General features: G+C 37.5%; 1 protein-coding gene across 1 annotated transcript in view; it reads left to right on the top strand.

Annotated features, from left to right (window-relative positions):
* Positions 1 to 5,655: 5,655 nt before the first annotated feature.
* Positions 5,656 to 22,403, top strand: part of cpne9 (copine family member IX) — an 86,251-nt gene continuing 69,503 nt past the window's right edge. Inside the window, exon 1 of the mRNA NM_001102990.1 lies at positions 5,656 to 5,940. Coding sequence (NP_001096460.1) covers positions 5,864 to 5,940 — 77 coding nt within the window. The 5' untranslated portion in view covers positions 5,656 to 5,863. The remainder of the gene's footprint in view (positions 5,941 to 22,403) is intronic.

Below are 22,403 nucleotides of genomic sequence, written 5' to 3'. Positions count from 1 at the left end.
AATTACCCTTATAGTCTTTGCTGGGTTTTTTTCTCTTGGGGCTATTTATAAATACACTTCAACATAACCTTTTTTCCTGCTTGAAACAACTCACCTTTTATCAAACAGAGAAAAAGCAGAAATAATTACACCTGAAATGTTAATATTCTTCCTCATTTTGAACTGCATAATGACTTGTTATGTAGTGTACAAGAATGGGAGGTTTTGAAACATATAAGTCAATAAAGGCTGGGTTTAACTTTGCTTATACTATACCCTGGAGTGGACATTGGGACAGAGATAAAACTATTGCCATTTTTCTTGGCAGATATTTATAAGGATGTGAATAGTTTTTGAGCAGAATGCCCAGATTGACATTCAAATAAGTCTAAAACCTGCCCCTTTTAATACCGTTGTTATTATGATGGGTTGAAAAACCCAACATACTGTTCTTCGACTTCAGCTTATTCTTCCGCTTTTTCTTCTTCTACAGTTTTAGGGTTACAACACCCAAACTCTCCACACTTCTTCGCCCTATAGCGGAGCAGGTTGCTTGTGCTTTTCTAAGTTATCCCACCCCCGTCTTTTTGTGGTGCCGCTCCGAACAACCCAATTTTCCCATTGACTTTGACAGGGAAGATTTTCATATTGTTGCCACTCTTACAGCTTTGAGGCGACACTCCCCAAACTTGAATAACATAATAATGGGGTCACCCCAAATAAAACAGCGACAATTATTGGATGACCCCATAGTGGGAGGGGCCAATAACAGCCAACCAAATGTCACCCATTGACTTTTATGGGGAAATTAAAACTGCTGCCAATCTTACAGCTTTGAGGCTGCAACTCCCCAAATTCGAATCACATAGTCATGGGGTCAGCCTGAATGAAAATATGATGATTGTTGGATGCCCAAAAGTGGGCGGAGTTGTGAACAGCCAATCAGATTTAACCTATTGACTGCCATTCTCACAGTAAAAACAGCGGGGTCCCCAAACTTTGCAGAGTTAGGTACCAGGTAACTGTGGTTCAAGGTTAGAAAAAGTGGGCGGAGCCACCAACAGCCAGTCAGATTTTACCTATTGACTTTCAATGGGGAAATTCAACCTGCTGCCATTCTCACAGTATTAACACCAGGGTCCCCAAATTTTCCACAGTTGGTCAATAGGGGACTGCAGTTTTAGTTTTGAAAAGTGGTTGGAGCCAACAACAGCCAATCAGATTTTACCTATTGAATTTTATTGGTTTGATGCTAGGGTTCCTAAACTTTGCACAGTTAGTCACTGGGTGACTATGTATTTAAGGTTTTTTTTGTTTTGTTTTTAAAGTGGGTGCAGCCGCCAAGAGCCAATCAGATTTAACCTATTGACTTTTAATGGGAAAATTCAACCTCCTGCCATTCTCACAATATTAATCCCAGGGTCCCCAAACTCTTCACAGTTGGTCACTAGGGGACAGCAGTTTTAGTTTTGAAAAAGTGGCAAAACAGCCAATCATATTTCACCTATTGAATTTTTTTGGTTTAAATTTAAAATGCTGCCTTTCTCACACTGTTATGCCAGGGTTCCCAAACAGTGGGGAAATTTAAAATGCTGCCATTCTCACATGTTTAATGTCAGGGTTGCCAAACTTGCACAGTTTTTTACTGGGGAACTGCATTTTTAGGTTTTAAAAAGTGGATGAAGCCAACAGCCAATCACATTTTACCTATTTAATAATATTTAATAATAATTAATGCTTATTATAATAATCCTAGGGTCCCTAAACTTTGCAGAGTTAGTCACTGGGTAACTGCAGTTCCAGTTTAGAAAAAGTGGGCGGAGCCACCAACCGCCAATCAGATGTCACTCATTGACTTTCAGTGGGGAAATTTAAATTGCTGCCATTAGGACACTATTAAAACCCAGGGTCCCCAAACTTTGCACAGTGGTTTGTACTATATAACTCTGGTCCAAGGTTAGAAAAAGTGGGTGGGGTCAACAACAGCCAGATTTGATTCAGTGACTTCACATTTTTCAACCCAACATGAAGTTTGTTCTCAAATTTCCCTTTCTAGTTTATAGATGCCCCCTTTGAAAGTGGGTATTTATCCCTAACCCTTTTTTAACCTTCTAGAAAAGATCATAAGTTAATTTTTGGTAGTCATTGACTACCCTACTTGTTACCCAGTTACACTGCCAAACAAGTTACTGCAGAGTGGGACTAAGATAATGGTTTCCAATCAAGGGACCAATTTCATGTCAAAACTCATAAAGGATATATACTGAGGTTTTCATAGACTGTACCTTTAAGAGTACTAGCACCTGCTAGTACTCTTAAAGGTACAGTCTATGAAAACCTCCGTATATCACCCACAAAATGATGAGCTTGGTAGAAACAAACTCTAAAAAGCATGTTAAGAAAATTTGTAGACTTTGAAAACTGTTTGAATTACTCCTTTTTCTGTTCTTTGCCATCTGGGAAACACCATAGGCCCCTGCTCTTTGCTGTTTAGGAAACCCCATATGCCTCTACTGGCTTTTCACCATTTTAGTTACTATGTATGTGAGACAGCCATGTGGGGTACAGGATTTATCTGCTTGGGCACTTTGTACAACAGAGCCAAGAATAATACTGAAGTATTGAGGTATTAAAGCCTTGGAGAACTGAAAGCACCATGGTTATTTACCCTGTCCCAGATATGGGGCCATATCTAGTTCCCACTGGTAAACTTGTGAGAAGTCCCCAGGTATCTGTGGGTCAGCAGCTTACTATTCCCCAGAAATAGGATCTGCTTACTCTAATTTCAGTTTCCAGATGTGTTCTCAGAACTCCCTGTAGGACATATCTTATAAATAAAGTAAAAACAGTCCCAGAGTGAAAGTGAAGAACCCTAAACCAGCTGGCTCAATAATATTTTGCATAGACCTACACAAGGTTAATGCAGTATCTAAACTTGATGCCTACCCTATGCCCTGAGTATTCAAATGAACTAGTGGAGTCCTTGGGTGAGGCAGATTAAATATCAGCTATTATATACACATATAAATTGGCCTTTGCAACTCCATATGGTTTAAACTAATTTAACATGATGACATTGCCCTACATTGCCCCGCTACCTTCCTCATTCAGCTTATGCTGCAGCCAATTATGATGAAACTGTATTAAAACTTTAATGACTGTCTAATCCAAAAAGTGTGGTCTGGGGGAAACACATACAATATGTGGGGTAGGTATGGGTAATGGCCATGTGAAACCTGTAGCTCCTCTAGAACATAATTTAATTCAAAAGACAAAGATCTGACAAAGAGAAGTGTCCCTACAAAGGTAATCTGGTCTCAAGAGTGTCAAAAGGCTTATGACCACATTAAAAACTGTGTCAAGTTTACCTATTTTAAAAAGTCTGCATTTTACAGAATCCTTAATTCTTCAGATGGACACCTCAGAGATTGGTATGGGGGCAGTGTTGTCACAAAATCTTATTGGCAGGGCTGTATTTAGGGTGTCACTGGCCCTAAATACACCCCCTACAGTGTGTAACTGACATCATGTGCAGCGTGTGCCCCTATGGCGGGAAAGTGATGTTGCAAGTAGCATGTGTGTGCTATCACTTCCGCCATGCAACCCCTCGAGACAAACAGAAAGGGAAATTATTAGCAGTGTGAGCTTCCTCTTTGATATTACATATACATCTTGGACAATGGTTATGCATGGTTTTATACATTTTTTATATTTATCACAGCAAATTTTTTAAATGTATGAATATTTATTGAAAGAGAACTAAACCAAGACCACTAATTTGTGGCCATTAAAACTTCACTCCTGTTTTCGAAACCATTACTATAAGTAAATACTTGTTTTATATAGAACATATATAAGGACAGTGGCAAATCTTACTGTATGCCACTGCCCTTAGTTTTTCAAAAGTGATCTGCTAAATGGAGCTTGAAGACACCTGTGCAGCAAAGTGTAAGTTGGGGCATTTTTAATGATTGGTTGCAGCCTTTAAATACATAGTACTGGTATAGGACCATCCAGAATGCTTGGGACCTGGGGTTTTCAAGGTTTTCTGTAATTTGGATCTCCATACCATGTCGTTAAAAAAAGTATGTAAACATTAAAAAACCCAATAGGATTGTTTTGCCTCCACTAAGGATAAATTATATCTTAGTTGGGATTAAGTACAAAATACTGCTGTATTATTTTAGAGAAAAAGGAAACAATTTTTTAAACTTTGACTTATTTGATTATAATGGAGTGGGAAATGTCCTTTCTGCAATTTAGAGCTTTCTGGATAAGTGGTTTCTGGATAAGGGAACCCATACCTGTATTCATACCTGTATTCATAAAGCTTTACATCTACAAAATCAACAAGTTTGTATGAATGTATGAATACAAACACAACAACTGGCATGGCGCATTAGCGATGATAGGTGTTTCTGCTACATGTGACATTAGTCTAAATGGGATTTACTAGCGTATATGGTTTCTATGCAACTGTAAATGAATAAAGCAAAATGTACAATTTAACCCAGGGATTCTGTGCTCAGAAAGATACATCTAAGATTTATTCCAATAAATTGTTAGAAACTGAATATATATCCATACACAATAATTGTGTTTTCGCTATTTGCAATATTTGTATTTTTACCTCTATAAATTTGTGGGTGCAGCAATCTCAAAAATCTATTGTTGCCTAAGAAGATCATGAATGAAAGGTTGTGAGCAAGGGGTGAAATACACAGACAGTTGAATACTTGCTAAGGGTTAAAAACCCCAAAAGACTTACATTTATCAAGTTTAGTTGATGGGGGAAATCATTTTGCAAGAAACCTTATTATTTATTAACTGCAGTGTTCTACATTTGTTTTTTCCTTTGAGACATCTTAAATTCTAATATGCACTTCAGTTTACTTTGTCTTTCAGAAATACATATTTCTTTAAGTGGAAGGACAAAATACCTATGGCTATGGTAATCTGCATTAGTAATCTGCAAGTCTAACTCCTGCATCTGATGCACAGTTTCCTATCTGCCATACTACGAATTAGCTGGTACACTGCTGAGCTAAACATAGTTTCGTCTTTAACACTGTGCATCCCCATATGAAAACACAACTCTCCCTTCAGGATCACTGTACCAATGTCTTAGATCTGTTAGACAAAATACATCTAGGATGAACTAGGAGTTTGGGTTTCTTTGGTCTCCTCAGCATCCTTGCTTGCTTTACTGTTGCAATGAGACACTGATAGAGAAGTAAAAAGAGAAAACAGAGTATACAAAAAGGAAAGGAGAAATGGTATCAAACAGATCAAACCAACAGAAACTCATACAGAGAGAAAATGCAAGTACATGAACTGAATGAGATCAATACACACATTAAGACAATGCTGAGCAGAAAGAGAGACCCTGTCACACATAATGAAATAGTGAGTAATACAAAGGAGCAAAAAGGAAGGGTATAAAGAAAGAGGATGGAAAATATAAGGATGGCAATTCAGTAGAGGGAGGGAGGAAAAAAGGATGAAGAGAGAGACGGGAGGAGGATACAAATAGAGACAAAATTAGAGGCAAACTGAGAAGGCTGTATAAGAAAATAAAAGGTGGGGGAGGGAATATAGATGTCGAGGGTTGCAGAGAGAACAGGGCAGAATATAGAGAGGGAAAAAGAAACAGAAAATATAATAGATCAGAGCAGTGTAGCACAGCAAAATAAAAATAGAAGCTTCAGTTTGAAGGAAATACCTATATAGAAGTATATATAGTGGTGGGAGGATAAATACTGATAGATAAGGGTATGGAACACATCAAGAGAAAAATAAACAAGGGAAAAGGGTGGTGAGAGTGACAGCTACAGGCAAAGATAGAGAGGGTGTGTGGAAGTAAGAGACTTACAGACCAGAAGACATGGAGGATTCCTCAGACTCTGACCCTTTCTGTGGGGAAATCCCAGCCACCAGGGTTGAGCTGACTGTTTCTTGCAGGTGAGTGTTAACTTGAAAAAACATATCTTTCATTATGGATAAATCTTCATTGTTTAACATGTGGATCTATTTATCTTGTCTATCTGTTTATTTAAGCATTTCTTCTCATACCAATATGTAGACTAATGTGTACTATTAGCTTCTTAGTTAATGAATTAATGCAAGCATATAGCGCTTAACAACTAAATGCTTTCATGGCTGAGCTGACGATTATCTGTTTCAGATTTAATTCCATCACTGAGGAAAAAACCACCTGCATCAGATTCTTTATTTAGGAGCAGTGAATTATTTTATGTATATAGCCTTTATAGCTGTGTGTACATATGTGTGTGTGTCTCTCACACTACACATGCACACAGATATATGCAGTACATGTATGTGCAAGTATCATTCCAACAGCTTCTTTACAGTGCTGTAAAAGAGCAGCACAAGACAGCCTTTTGATAATATAAACAACTTGATGTGCATTGAATTCTGAAGCTATACTACAGCAGCTAATACCACTTTTTACCAATCATATCTGCATTATATATATTAGGTAATTCCCTACTTCTCCTTCACCTGTATGAATAATATCTAATCGCATGGCTTCATTTTATTATATTCCATGACTCTGCAAACAGAGCATCAGTTTTTCTCTATTCTTTAGACATGACCTACCATCTCTATGTATAGTAATATTTTTTGGAGTTCTATTACTATTACTAGTTCTAGTTCTATTAATGAGCTTTATTTTCAAATTATGCATGCAAAATGTTTGTTTTATCTTTTTGTGTTTTTTGTATAAATATGAATGACTAGTTTCCCCTTTTCTGTGTAATAAATTTCTATATCTACCTGGGTTTTTATAATATGCATTCGCAGCATTGCATACTTTTCCCTTTCTTCTCCTTATAGTCATTCCCAAAAGTGGTATAGAAGATACCCAAATATGTGTATTCCCTTTTTTATTATTATAAAAGCTTTGGTAACATGTACATAAAATAAAAGCAGAGACAAAGTACAGGTTTCGTCCATGCATGCCCAAGCAACTGAATAATCAGCACCAGCAGTATCAGATGCAGTTGATAATTTTGGAAACATTACTTGAAAAGGCATGCCCAAGCAACTGAATAGCCAGCACCGGCAGTATCAGTATTGATAATTTTGGAAGCATTACTTGAAAATGAAAAATCTGATGAGGTAAACCCTACAAAACAACATTGTCTAAAAAGAAAGTTTTTTTTCCTGCCTGCACCCTTCTAGGGCAAACATGTGACTCTTTAGATTCTTGTCCTAATTCAACACAAACTCCAAAAAAATTTAACATCACAATTCTGACTGTAAAAAAAATACTCTTTTACACCTTAAGATGAAGTCTTATATCTTTAATATCATTGAATGCATCTGTGCCTTTAGGTCTTGTAATTAGGAGTTATCAAAGAGGAAAATAATTCCCCTTTCTATTTAGTGATCACATGTCCCTTTACTACTTCTTTTCTATTGTAAACAATCACAGCTAGTTCAGTCTTTCTTTGTAACCGAGCTCCATACAATTATCCCATTTTATCCCACTTAGCTGCTCAGATTGTTAAAATAAATATAAAAATGGACCTAAAAAACCCTGCATCCCCTGCATGAACACCAGGCTGGTGCGATTTTCTCTTAATAAGAGCACCAGCCTAGGGTATCAGGTAAATGATCTTAATCACTGGGGGGGGTGTCAAACATTTTGGCAACCCCCAGTGATTCCACCTTTCCTTCTATATTGGAATATAATAATATTGAAATTACTGTAGCTTTCTTCCAATCCACTGGTACAATACTTGGTAAGTGGGAGAATGAAAATATCAGAATTAATGACCTGGCTAAATTAGACTGAGCTCTCTAAGCAATTGAAGGTATATTACATTTAGCCCTAGAGTATCATTTACAATAAATTTGCTTAAAGGTATACTGTCGTGATTTTGATAGTGTTATATTTAATCATATGTTATACTCTGTGCCTTGCAAATAATAAATCCTTTAATTTAAAAACTTCAAACTAATATTTTTTTTAAAGTTTTAATGAGAGTGTCTGTGAGCAGCCATGTTAGTTCACTATGCATAATCCTATGCTTGCACTAACAGCGAGAAAAGCATCACAAAAGTTTTTTTTCAGGCAGCTACTGTCTCATCTATTTATTTCTGTATAATACAGAATGTTTCCCCCCAATCTTTTCAGATCATTGCATTTGTCAGGGAGAGATGCACCTGACAAATGTGGGCAATGAATTAAAATAGCTGTAATTGCTAGTGATGAGCGATTTTTTTCGGCAGGCATGGATTTGCAACGAATTTCTGCATTTCACCATTGGCAATTTTTTTTCAAAAATTTGCAGCGGAAGAATTTGTGTCAAAAACAATGTCAAACTGCAGTTTTTTTAATGCGCATAATTTTTTCGCGTCTCGCAAATTTGTTGCTGTTTCACTAATTTTTTCAAGGATTTGCAAATTTTTAGGCGAATCGAAATGGGACATACAGTATCTGCTTATCACTAGTAATTGCCATTGCAGCTCAACACAAATCGGGCGCAATTGTGCTGACAGTTTCATGTCTGGCATCATTTCTGGCAGGACAGTAATGTGTGCACCAAACTTTTTAGCTACATCTGTGCTGCTACTGTCGATGCAGGCCACTGTGGAAGCCCTGGAGCTGGCACCTGACATCAGGGCCGCCATCAGGGGGGCACAGGGGGGACAGTTGTCCCGGGGCCCGGACGATCATCGCTTTAAAGGGCGCCTGCCTGTGATACAGTTTTTTTAGCTCGGCCCCCCTTTAAAGAACTACGGGCCCTGTCATTGATGGCCATGGTGGCCAGAGGGAAATTAAATTGGTTCTGCCCCGTGCGTCCATACTGGTGGGGGGGGGGCTGGAGGAAGTTGCTGGGGGGGGCTGGAGGAAGTTGCTGGGGGGGAGCTGGAGGAAGTCGCTGGGGGTGGAGCTGGAGGACGCTGGGGTTGGAGCTGTGCAGATGCAGCGGGAAGCCGGGGCACATATCAAGAGAAGGGAAAGATGCTGGGGGGTGGAGCAGGAGGGTCGGTAACTCTAGGATGCTGGGGGGATGCTGGCTACCAATGTTTTAGGGGGCCCTTTCTACCAATGTCTGTGTGTCCTTTGTACTGATGGGAGGGGTTACTGGGGGAGGGGCCATTAGGAGGCAGGGTGTGGAAGGAGGGGGGGCCCAGAAAAATTTGTTGTAAGGGGCCCCGTGATTTCTGATGGCGGCGCTGCCTGATATGGCAAGTACACACAGTTTTTGTCTCAAAGACAAGCATTAGAGTGTAAGAACACACATTAGAGAGTCAAGTAATGTGCTGTTGGAAAATATTATGATAATATTTCAAAACCTTTACAAGGGCCTATTCTAGCTGGTTCAGAAAGGGTGAGGTTGGTGAGCTGATCTCAAAGAGGGTTAGTGAAATAACCCTTGCACTTTTTTCACATTTCTGCTTATCGTGCTAATTAATATTTTAAAATGTATAGTGCACAGATCTGCAGTTTTTAATACTTCAAATGTAGCTTTTTTTAATTATTCACTTTGAAAGGCATCTCTCACATTGATCTTCTGTTGTACAATATGCAAAACTATCATCTTGCAATAGCATGCACAGCATTTTCTCAATCAGGTCACAAAAAAAGTTCAAAGAGACTTGCCTTTAGGTAATATTGTGTGGGTGCAAGTCCGCTAGGACTGTCTCCAGCTCTCTGATCATTAGAGCAGTACTCAAATGTAAATCAGTTACAATGTATTCATAAATCTAATTAGTGTAACACTACTGAAAATGTGCTGTGCAGCATTTCATGATGACTGCTTTTTTTCAAGCACTCATCCCACCAATAGTAGTTTGGTGCATAATTATTAGTTACACATTCACAATAGAAATGCTGTATATATATATATGTATATGTATACAGAAAAAGGCTGAGGCACACACCTATAGGAGTTACAACCTGGGTGCAAATCAGAAAAATAATATGAATATATAACAAAATGCTGATGCACACCAGGACATTTTATAAAAAAAAAGTTACTCATGTTCTATTCATTTCTATGGGATTTATAGAAGCGTATTTATCAATAAGTGACAGTTAGGGTTCACTGTTTGATAAATACACTTATAAATCACTTATTATCCCATAGGAATGTATAGAACGTGGGTGAGCTTTTGTGTATTAAACTTACATTTTGATAAATCTGCCCCTAAGATTACAGTATATACAAAGTACAAAGGCTAGCACTAGAACAAAGTTTCTTTATTCCACCTTCTCACTGTGATTTTAATGTTTTGCTTCTATATTATGACTTTTATCAAAGATAACAAGCTGTGTTTAAATAAGTGCAAATAAAAGAAGGAGGTGCCAAAACTACATCACATAGCTCATTAGCATAAATTAATAGTATAAATAGAAGTAAATTTAGCAAACCTAAAGTGATTATACCTATTTGACTGGCATATCTTTAAAAGTCTCAGTATTATCTTACTGAAAGTTATTGTGAGTAAAAGTATTATAATTTACATAGGGGCCCATTCATTAAACCACAATTTTTGGGTGTTTAAAATCACGACTGGAAAAAATTCAGAGTAACCACGATAATTCCTGATGTTCGAAAATGTTACGAAAATTGTTTTCTCGGTCGTACATACATATTTTGTGGTAGCGATCTGAAAGTCATGAAATTTTTGGATCCAAACAATCGTAAACAGCGCAAAAAGCTTTCTGGCTTTGAAACCTTCAATGCATGATTTTGGAAGCCTTCCATAGGACTTAATGGCACTCTACAGATCCAACCTGGCCAAAAGATAGTCACAATACCAAAGCTTGAATGAATTCCGAAATGTTTTAGTCATGGTTTCATGAATGGACCCCTTAGTGTCCACTTGCAGTTAACATTCACCCTGTAAAGTAAAAATACAATTATAACCATTGTTATTATTTGCTATAATAAATAAAGAATTACAGCTTTTTAATATGAATTAATATGTATCATAATCACACTGAGGAAACATATCCAACATAATGCTAACAAACAATTTAAGATTAAATGGCCATTGAGGGGGCCCATGGGGTCATACTAATTAATGCCTCTCATCTTAATAATTCTCTCTCCCTATCACCCTCTTTTGACCATACAGGTATATGGTCTATGGGCATGCGACTGAATGCATGCATTTTATAGGCATGCATCTGCTGCTTTTGGTACAATACATTTGGTACATTCTTTGGGCATGCATCTGCTGCATTTGGTACAGTTTGGCAATGGACTCTGCAAAATGCTGGTGTTAGACACAATTAATCATACACAGTTTTACATCATAACACCCAAAGCACGATTGGCACTTCTGTCTTTCATGGCTAGGGTCATGCTGGGTGCTGCTATCTTGCATGTCTGTAAGGCCTTCCTCCAATTTCTTCCCATTCTAAAAAAAACAAATGGGCTAATATATGTGTACTGTGTAGTGATGAGTGAATTTTTTCACCAGGGAAGGATTTGTAGACGAATTGTTTTGCAAAACTTCTGCAAAAATTTGCAGTGGAAAAATTTGTTGCACATCAAAAAAAGTTGCAGTCGCATATAAAGGGGCACGTCCACTGCACAACATGTGTTGTGACAAGATAGAGAGAGACATGTTTCACGGATTTTTTGCCATTTCTTGTTGCAAATTTTCTTGTTGTTTCGTGAATTCTGTTGTTCATTGCTGTTGTTTACAGATGTCTATGGCTAGTGTAAATTCAAAGGATTATGAGGCATTGATTCTTCATATATATTAAACAACCTTTACCTGTTCCACAAATCAGGATACAAAGTTACATAGTTAATTTGGGTAAAAACGTCCATCAAACATTCTGGAGATGGTTGGTGGATGGAGCTCTCCCTTTCATTAAGTTAACTTATGAAACAAGCGGTGCATATGACAAGTTTGACAAGATCTGGGGAGACTGGTGCTCTCAGGATACATAACCCATCCCCTTAGAGCAGGTGTGACCGACCTGACATGACTAAACACAGTCACCTAAACAGCGACAATTGTATGCCTAGCAATAGTATCTTGCCTGCTTGTATAAACCTGAACTTGACTTGACACAAATCCATTGTCAGTATATGAAACACTGTTTTGTATCTTGTTGTTCTGTGTTGTGTTCTAATCAATAAAATTTACCTTTGAAAAAAAAGGCTCCATCAAGTTTAAACACCTTCAAATTAACACCAGTACATTGCTTTTTTAAGTGAAATAATATGGCCAGCCCATGCTATTATTATTGATAATATTGATATTGAAATTAATATTATTAGTATTCATATTAGTGAAAAGGAAGTGGCAACATATTTTTTTTTACCTTTTAAAATTATGACCCAAAATGATAAATGATTTACAGTAGGCAAAAAGAAAGAACATTGTAACAGTCATGCTACTCATGAATTAGATCAATTTTATATATTGATTTTTTTTCCTGCATTTTCCCCTGTGGGGGGAAAAAAACTATTTTTGTAAATCATCTTTATTATTTTAAATGTTTTGTTTTTAAGCTGCAGACCATATAAGCTGTGGATCAGCACTGCTAAAAATCTCTCTGCTCTGCTCTCTTTTTGCAAGGCATCACCAACACCAGCTTGCAGACTACCAAATAAGGGCATTCACACTTAACTGTTTCTGCACATGCCTTTCCTCTGCTTTTGCATATCTTGACTATTGACTGGCACGATTCAGTCAATGGGATCAGTAAAATGTAAATAAAGCAGGAGAGAGCGGCATGCACAGTACCAGTTCAGTGTAAATGTCCCGTTTTGGGCAGCCTGCAAGCTGTTTTCTGTGATCCCTTCAAAGGAGAGAGGCGAGCAAAGGGGGATTTAGAAGCACTGATCCACAGCTTATATGGTCTGTAGATTTAAAACAAAAAAATGTAAAATAATTAACAATGATGATTTACAAAATGTTTTTTTTTTTAACAGGGGCTATTCAAATTAGGACTTTTGTCTGAAGGTGAGCATCCACTTTAATTTAACCAGCAACCTTCTGTATGGTACTGTATCAAATGCTTTAGAAAAGTCTAAGCAGATTAGATCCACTGGCATCCCAGAGTTCCTGCTCACCTCCTCATAGATGACAATTAAATTAGTCTGGCAAGATCTATTATGCTTAAAACTATGCTGGCACAAACTCATAGGGGCTTTTTTATTAAAGTACGAAAGGTACGAAATACAATAAAATCGTATTTGCTTGTACTCTGCGTATTTTTTGCGACTTTTTCGTATATTTGAGTGACTTTTCCGTACCTTGTACGGCTTTTCCGTAATTTGCGACAAAATTTGTGCGAATTGTATTGTGGCGCCGAGTACAAAAGTTTCGGATTTATTCAAGCTTCAGTATTGTGACTTTCCTTGGGCCAGGTTGGAGCTGCAGAGTGCCATTGGGAGCCTTCCAAAATCATGCACAGAAGGATCAAAGTCGGAAAGGTTTTCCCGCCGTTTACGATTGTTCAGATATGAAAATTTCTTGACTTTTTTTGGAAGCATTTTCGTGATATTTGTGATCATCAGAAATTATCATATCTAATCCGAATTGTACCCAAATTCGAACTTGTACTTTGATGAATCTGCCCCTTAGTATTGTGATTTTAAATATATTCAAGTATCTTATCCCTTTTCTCCCCTTCCAAAGCTTTCCTTCCACTGATGTCAAAGTAGCAGCCTTATATTTTAGGCTGGCAATGGGATCACTTTTTGAATAGCAGCACCACATTAGCAATTCACCAATCTCGCAGCACAATTCCAAATCTTAAAGGGATACTGTCATGATTTTTATGGTGTACTTTTTATTTCTAAATTACACTGTTTACATAGCAAAGAATTTATTCTACCATTTGAAATGTTATTCTTGAACCAACAAATATATTTTCTTTTTGTTGTAATATTGGTGTGTATGTGCAATCTCAGTGCATTGTGCCTGAGTCTGAGCTTTCAGAAAGAGCCAGCGCTACACATTAGAACTGCTTTCAGGTAACCTATTGTTTCTCCTACTCCCATGTAACTGGAGGAGTCACAAGCCAGACTTGGATTTCTTACCATTTAGTGCAATTTTGATATCTACTGGGAGCTGCTATCCTGCTACCTTCCCATTGTTCTGCTGATCGGCTGCTGGGGGGGGGGGGGGGATGATATCACTCCAACTTGCAGCTCAGCAGTAAAGTGTGACTGAAGTCAGAGCACAGGTCACATGACTGTAGCACCCTGAGAAATGAAGAATATGGCTAGCCCCATGTCAAATTTCAAAATGAAATATAAAAAAAATCTGTCTGTGTTTTTGAAAAATGGATTTTAATGATTCTGCTGCAGAAGCTCTATTAACTGATGCATTTAAAAAAAAAAATTGTGTTTCCATGACAGTATTCCTTTAAGATGTCCTAAAGAATTATAAAGAGAGCTTGCATTCTCTGAGATAAGCTCATTTAGTACCACGGGATGAATACCATCCAGTGACCCACTGTTCTATTACTAGAGTCGGGTCTATTAAAAAGGAAGCCTTCGTTAGCTGGTTCCCCATATGTGACAGATGAAAAATAACAGTTCAGAATCTTAGCTTTTTCCCTGCTCACATCAACCAACTGACCTTCCTCTGATAATATTGGTCCCACCCCTTCTTGCTTCATTTTTTGTTATTTACATATTGAGTAATTCATTTCAATCCATTTATTCCTCACTGCAATACCATTCTTCATCTCTAGTTTACCTTTTTTTTTGCACCGTCGACGTCACGACTTTTTCGTATATTTTCCGGGACTTTTTCGTTGTCGTAGCGAAAAAATCGGATTGGTTTTTCCGCCGATTACTATCACTCAATACGAAAAAATCATGACGACGGCGAAAAAGTCGCACAAAATACGATAAAGTTGTGACAGCGACGAAAAAGTTGCGACAAATACAAAAATTGCGATGGCGACGAAAAAGTCACAAAATTTTCATTTCCAATACGATTTTTTCCCTTTCGGCATTCGGATTCGTGGATTAGTAAATCTGCCCCTTAGTGTTAGAGATGCAGTTGGTATTATTAGTTATTACCAGATCCAAAAAAGAGTATTTCCCTGAACTACTAAATAGTTGTTATTTAGAATAGTAACAACCTGCAAGCTTTTATTGACTTGGCTGTCCCATTACTCCAGTCAATGTCTGGATAAAAACAACCTGACCTAATTTTGAAGCCTCTTCCGTTTGTAATAGTAGATGAGCTTCATTCCCCTTACTTACAATGGGCAGTTTTTAACATACAACAATGATCATTTTCTTTGTAACATTAACTTACTATTTATTATATAGAAAATGTTCATGTGAAAAAGTTGCATTTTAAAACACTGCGAGGATTATATGCAAAAAATTTTTTAAAAATTTAATTTTCAGATAAGTGCCTGTGGAGGAACACAAGTAAGTTTAAAGGAGAAAGAAAGGTAAAAACTAAGTAAGCTTTATCAGAAAGGTTTATGTAAATACAGCCATAAGCACTCACAGAAATGCTGCTCTGACTTCTCTAAAAAAATTAGTTGTGTCTGTAATTCCTCTGCCAGAGACACGCAGCTTTCTGTTCTCTGCTCTTTCCTGCTCCCCCCTCCCTCAAGAATGCTAAGAACTCACTCCCCCCCCTTAGGAATGTGGATCTGAGCCAATCAGCAGGAAGCTGACTCATAGGGACAGATTTATAAAAACACGAGTTTGAATCACGAATGGGAGCAACTGGACCCCACAAGCAGGACAAAACCCGAAACTGGACCAATACATTGATTGCTTCAGAAACAGAGTTAAATCTAATATTCTGGCCAAACAAAGGAAGTTGACTCACAATATTAGTATCCAGGAGAAACGGGCTATACGGGCTTTGAAAACCAACAAAGACTTGATAATAAAACCAGCTGATAAAGGGGGTGCCGTGGTAATAATGGACACTACCAATTATATAAAAGAAGCTAATTGACTAACACCACATATTATGAAAGGTTAGAAGAGGATCCAACTCATAAATATACAAAGAAACTTAAACAGGTCATCAGGAGCTTCTCCCCCCCACAGACACACTTAATGGATTTGATGCCAGTTAACCCCAGAATTGGTACTTTTTACATGTTACCAAAAATACATAAGGAAGGCAACCCAGGACGACCCATCATCTCTGGTATTGGAACATTAACTGAGGGCATATCTGGCTGGGTAGAAAACATTCTGAAGCCAATTGTCAAGAGAACACCCAGTTTTATACAGGACACTACTGACCTTCTAAACAAACTGGCTACCATAGGTCCACTTCCAAAGGGCACCATCCTAGCTACCATGGATGTGGAGTCTCTTTATACCAACATCCCACATGAAGATGGTATTGCAGCCTGCCAGTATTTCCTTGAAAAATCTCATATGTCCACAATGCCAACTCTACAACTAATCAGATTTATACTAACACTCAACTACTTCTCATTTGGAGATGCCATATACCTCCAACTGATGGCAAGTGCTATGGGAAGCAAAATGGCACCTCAGTATGCAAACTTGTTTATGGCCCATTTAGAAGAAAATTTCCTGGCTTCCTGCAACACCAGACCGTTGACCTATTTACGGTATATAGATGACATACTTATAATATGGACAGCATCAGAAAAGGAACTATTGACATTCCACCAAAGATTCAACCAATTTCATCCCACGATTAACCTTACCCTCAACCACTCCTCTTCACACATCAATTTCCTGGATACCACTATCTACATCAAGAATGGAATCATACAGACATCCCTATACCAAAAACCAACAGGCCGTCCAGCATATCTTAGGTGGGACAGTTTCCATCCACATCACATTAAAAAATCAATTGTTTTTAGCCAGGCTCTTAGATACAACCGGATTTGCTCAAATCCTGATGAAAGAAATAAACATCTCCATTCCTTACGGAAAACTTTTGTTAATCAGGGCTACCATCCACAGGTTATTGATGATCAGATCCACAGAGCAACTCAAATACCCAGAGACACACTCTTGGATTACAAACAAAAAATAGAAATCAACAGGGTACCAATTGTAGTCACCTACAACCCACAGCTGAACATTATAAGAAAAATAGCCAGGGACCTGCAGCCCATGCTCCATACAGATACCAGACTAAAGGAGATATTCCCTGAACTACCCCTTCTGTCCTATAGACAACCTCCCAGTCTGAGGAAAATGATTGTTAGAAGTGCTCTTCCCCAAACAACTAAAGCAGGGACATTTCCCTGCAACAGCAAAAGATGTGAGACTTGCAAATACATCCTGTGCAAAGATCAAATTGCAATACCGAATACACAAAAAGTCTACACCATTCGGGACTGCTATTCATGTGCTTCCTCCAATGTTGTGTACTTGATCATATGTACTAAGTGCCCTACAGGAGGAATGTACATTGGAGAAACAGGGCAAAAACTGCGCACAAGGATGAACCATCACAGACATAAGATCAAAACCAAAGCATGTGATACACCAGTGGGACAACACTTCTGCAATCAGGACCACAGGCTTCAGGACATGAAGGTGTTAATTCTAAAAGGGAACTTTGGATCTGAACGAGAAAGGAAGATCTATGAATTCAAATGTATGGAGTTATTTAACACATTAAGACAGGGCCTTAATTTGGGGTCAGGTTTCATGTCACACTATCTGATCTGACTGAATCCAGACCCCTGGACTATTTACAACCCACCCTAATAAACCTTAATTACTTTCACTATCTTCACAAGTTATCTCTATCTATCTGTAACTTCCTAATTTATTGCTTGTAAACACTTCTCTCTGATCTATCAGTATAAATGTTGTGCCATTTCAGTTCTCATTTGTATTTTGCCTGATGAAGGGGCCTTAGAGCTCTGAAAGCTTGCAATGTATTTTTATTGTTAGCCAATATAGGTATCATTTCTACAATACTCTTGTATTTGTATTTTGTTGTTTTTTTTTTATTATTATTATTTTTAATCACGAATGGGAAAAATCGCAAAATATCACGAAAATGCTTACGAAAAAATTGTATTAGTCACGATAATATCGTATTGGCGATCCGAAAGTCACTAAATTTTCTTACCGAACGATTGTAAACAGCGGCAAAACCAATCCGATTTTTTGCGCAAGGTACCAAAATGTCACGCAAGCGGCAAAAAAGTCGTGCAAGGTACGAAAAAGTTGTGAAACAAGTGATTGGACCGATCGAACGAACGCTCGGAGCGTTCGTGGTTAAGTAAATGTGCCCCATAGTCTTACTAACTGAGCATGTTGACTTGGGTCTGCATGTCTGTGCAGGAGTGAGGCATTATGGGAACTTTCTTTACACAGCTCAGCGTTTTTTCTTCCTGTTTGGCTTCTGATCATCTCAACAGGTGAAATATGGGGAGACTTAAGGGCACTCATAGGGACAGATTTATCAAAACACGAGTTTGAATCACGAATGGGAAAAATTTGGATTGGATACGAAAATTTCTGAAGATCGCAAATATCACGAAAATGCTTACGAAAAAATTGTATTAGTCACGATAATATCGTATTGGCGATCCGAAAGTCACTAAATTTTCTTACCGAATGATTGTAAACAGCGGCAAAACCAATCGGATTTTTTGCGCAAGGTACCAAAATGCCACGCAAGCGGCGAAAAAGTCGTGCAAGGTACGAAAAAGTCGTGAAACATGTGATTGGACCGATCGAATGAACGCTCGGAGCGTTCGTGGTTAAGTAAATGTGCCCCATAGTCTTACTAACTGAGCATGTTGACTTGGGTCTGCATGTCTGTGCAGGAGTGAGGCATTATGGGAACTTTCTTTACACAGCTCAGCGTTTTTTCTTCCTGTTTGGCTTCTGATCATCTCAACAGGTGAAATATGGGGAGACTTAAGAGCACTATTGAGACAACTAAAGGTATGCCTGCAGCTTGAGATTAACTCATTACTAGCCTTTCCTTCTCCTTTAAAATATTGTTACCTGTGGATAATTTGTAGTAAATTACTGTGCATTCTAGCTTCTAGAGGGCAATTTATTACAATTACAGAATTGCCCCCCAAAATTGTGATCTCTTATATAGTCAAATTCAGGTTTCTGAAAAAAATGGAAATTGCTCAAATATATGTAAGTTTTAAAACTTCAAAATGTATTATAGTAAAAAATCTGGTGAAATTTAAATGAAAAAACTTGCTGTGATTCTATAGAAGTCTGTCGGAAGTGTGTCTTCAGCATTCGAGCAAGTTTATTTGTGATTTTTTTATTCCAGGTTTTATTCAAGTCAATATTTTACAGCCTCATTTAAAATTAATGGAAAGTGATTTTTTTTTCCCGCTGCAAAAAAAAACAGGGAGGCAGTCTATAAATTATGCATTGGGAAGGGGCAGATTTATTACAGTAAAAGCATTCTTGCATTCATTGGTTTTTTCTTTCATTTAAGTTCCATTTTAATGATTCACATGAACCTAAACTTACTTTTGTCAATGAATCAGTTGCAGACAGGCACATTTTAAAATTTTCATGTTTTTTGTAATAAAAAAAAACTTGAAAACCTTGTATATTTCTCACTTTTTGTGAGAAGGCAGCAGATCATTTTTCTCTGTTGCATTTACAGTGGAGTGGAGAAAATGCGCTGCATGCCTCTGGCCTAAGTGCAAAAGAAGCATTAGATGTAAACTTGGTACTCTTCTGTGTAGTTTTTATACTCTATAAATTAAAGAAACGTGGTTGATGAACTGATCATTGTTTTCATAACTGGTGTTCGAGTCAACTAGACTGGAATTCTATTTGAATGGGCATGTACATTTCCTCTTCCCTTTATGTGCAATCTTTGTTCTTCCAGTCTTGATAGATGACACCTTGTCATTCACATGTTGCTGTAGATGACATTGATGGTATTGTTCTGTATATTGCTCTGTATGCATTTTTGCATGTTGATCATCTCACCTGTAAGGCAGCTTTTTAAACGATAATCTTATCCTGGAAAAAAATGACACATTTGTTTTTTTAAACAAAAAATAATTTTTAAACATTTTCAAGTTTTTGTGTTCTTTTTTAGCATTATCCCTTGATCTATATCAGTGGCACTGTGAACATTAGTCCCAGCCATCTGTTTTGGCTATCGTATTAATATTTATTTTTCTGTGCTAACAGCCATAGTAGCAACAAAGAATTCAGTGGGTCTGGAAAGATTTTAAAAGTGGAGATGGGTGAATCATGCTGCAGCTCTATTCTTATACCCCCACTCACCCCCCCCACTCCACGTCCCCTCTGTCTCCAAGTCTAATACCCTATAGCCACAACTGATAACATGAGCAAAGCAGCAACTTCAGCTTCAAAAAACTCCTCTATTTAAATTACATTAAAAACAAGGCATTTTAGTGGAAGTAATACACCTAATGTGTTTCAGGAGCTCCTGCCATAGTAACACAGTAACAGGTCCTGCAAGTTATAAAATCTCTATGTTGGTGCCTTCTACAGCATTGTATGATTGTATAATTACAATCCAACAACCATCCACTTACTGGTATATAACACACAATTATATCTAAAATTCTAAATATCAATGTGGAATCTGGAAAAATAAATGTACACAAAATAAAGCATTTTTTTCTTACTCTTAGGGGCAGATTTATCCAAACGCAAGTTGGAATCCCGAATGGGAAAAATTCGGATTGGATACGATAATTTCTGATGATTGCAAATATCACGAATATGCTTACGAAAAAATCATATTAGTCACAATAATATCGTATTGGCGATCCAAAAGTCACAAAATTTTCGTATCCGAACGATTGTAAACAGCGGCAGAACCTTTCCGACTTTGATCCTTCTGTGCACGATTTTGGAAGCTTCCCATAGGAATCAATGGCACTCTGCAGCTCTAACATGGCCCAAGGAAAGTCACGATACCGAAGCTTGAATGAAACTTTCGTACTTGTTGCGACAATACGATTTTGTCGCATTTTTTTTACGCACAGTACGAAAATACACAAGGTACGGAAAAGTCGCAGAAAACACGAACGGCCCGAACGAACGAACGAACGAACGAACGAACGAACGATCGGGCCGTTCGTGGATTGATAAATCTCCCCCTTAGTGTCTAAAGTGAATATCCAGAAAGCCCCCCTCACATTTAAAGGCACAGTATAAAATGACTTTTTTTAAAAACAATACACATACTAACCCCAAGGCTACTGATTTTTTCAAGGGATTTCTGTGTTATTTGAATATAGATTTTTTTTTACCCTTAAATATATGTAGTTATGTCTTTTTTTTATTTCTGCATTATTTCCCTTACTGTTTTGTGGCCTTACTTGATATCTCTATTGATTACTGATGTTATCACTTTAGTTTATTACAGGAAGCTATTTTTGTTGTTTTTTGCTGAAAATAATACAAACTACTTAAAAGGGTCAATAGATAATAGTAAGCAGATCAAAATATATACTTTTACAAACATAGAAATTGTAAATGTATCGAGAGAGAGAGAAAACGCAATTAATTACATACAATACAATTCAATTATGATTATGAATTATGAATAAATGAGATACGATTGTTCTGAATCTAGATTATTATCTGATTATATTAGTGGATCAGATTGCTTCTGATTTTTTTTACACATGTAGCCTTACCAAGAAATAAACTGTTAAACAGCTTAAATCTTGAGTCATTTAAAACAAGAGTTTGTGTTTAATTAAGGTGCATTTATTTTGTGCTTGTAAGCAATGTTTCTATATTAACTTCAGGTTTGTGACATTACCATGGAAACCAGGCCTTGTACCAAGCTATGCTAATTTATTTATGGATTAGTAGGAATTAGACTGTATCTATTCTGGTTGCTAATTTCGTGCGTTCCTAGTTCTCTAAATATGTTTAAAATGTGTTTTATTTATTTTATGTATTTATATGAGGATTATTAAAGATTCTTATTATTATTATTAAGGATATTCAAAGGAAACATTAAAGCCTGTTGTATAATAAGAGATGTAACAATTGTTCAGCAAATTCTAGCTCAACATTGGCCAAGATAAATACTATATAAGGGATAATTTATGAATTCTTATGCAGTGTGCAAAGTGTAAAAAATGGATGTTTTGGAGCACAGAGACCTGTGGATGCCCTGAACATTATATTGCTGACTGCATTAGTCAGCACTATATTTATGAGGGGCTGAAGGGGGAAGGGGGGGCACAGAAAAAAGTAAATGACCCGTAGTGCTGTATTAATATTATAGGATGAAGACCCAGAATAATGAAAATACATATTCTGTCATTCAGGAGGGGCAAGCAGGGCCTAGGGTACAACAGGAGAGAGACAGAACCTACACAAATACCTCTGTTGCCTTCTGCATAGAAAGCAAAAGTGGTTTGATAAGGCAAGCAGGCAAGTGAATTCTGTGGAGGCTAGTGCTATGTGGTGAATAAGCCTCCTTGCCTTGGGCTCCTG

Source organism: Xenopus tropicalis, chromosome 2 (genome assembly GCF_000004195.4).
Source record: "Xenopus tropicalis strain Nigerian chromosome 2, UCB_Xtro_10.0, whole genome shotgun sequence".
Lineage (NCBI taxonomy): Eukaryota > Metazoa > Chordata > Amphibia > Anura > Pipidae > Xenopus > Xenopus tropicalis.
Note: the sequence above shows the minus strand (reverse complement) of the source record. Positions and strands in the feature narration are given on the sequence as shown.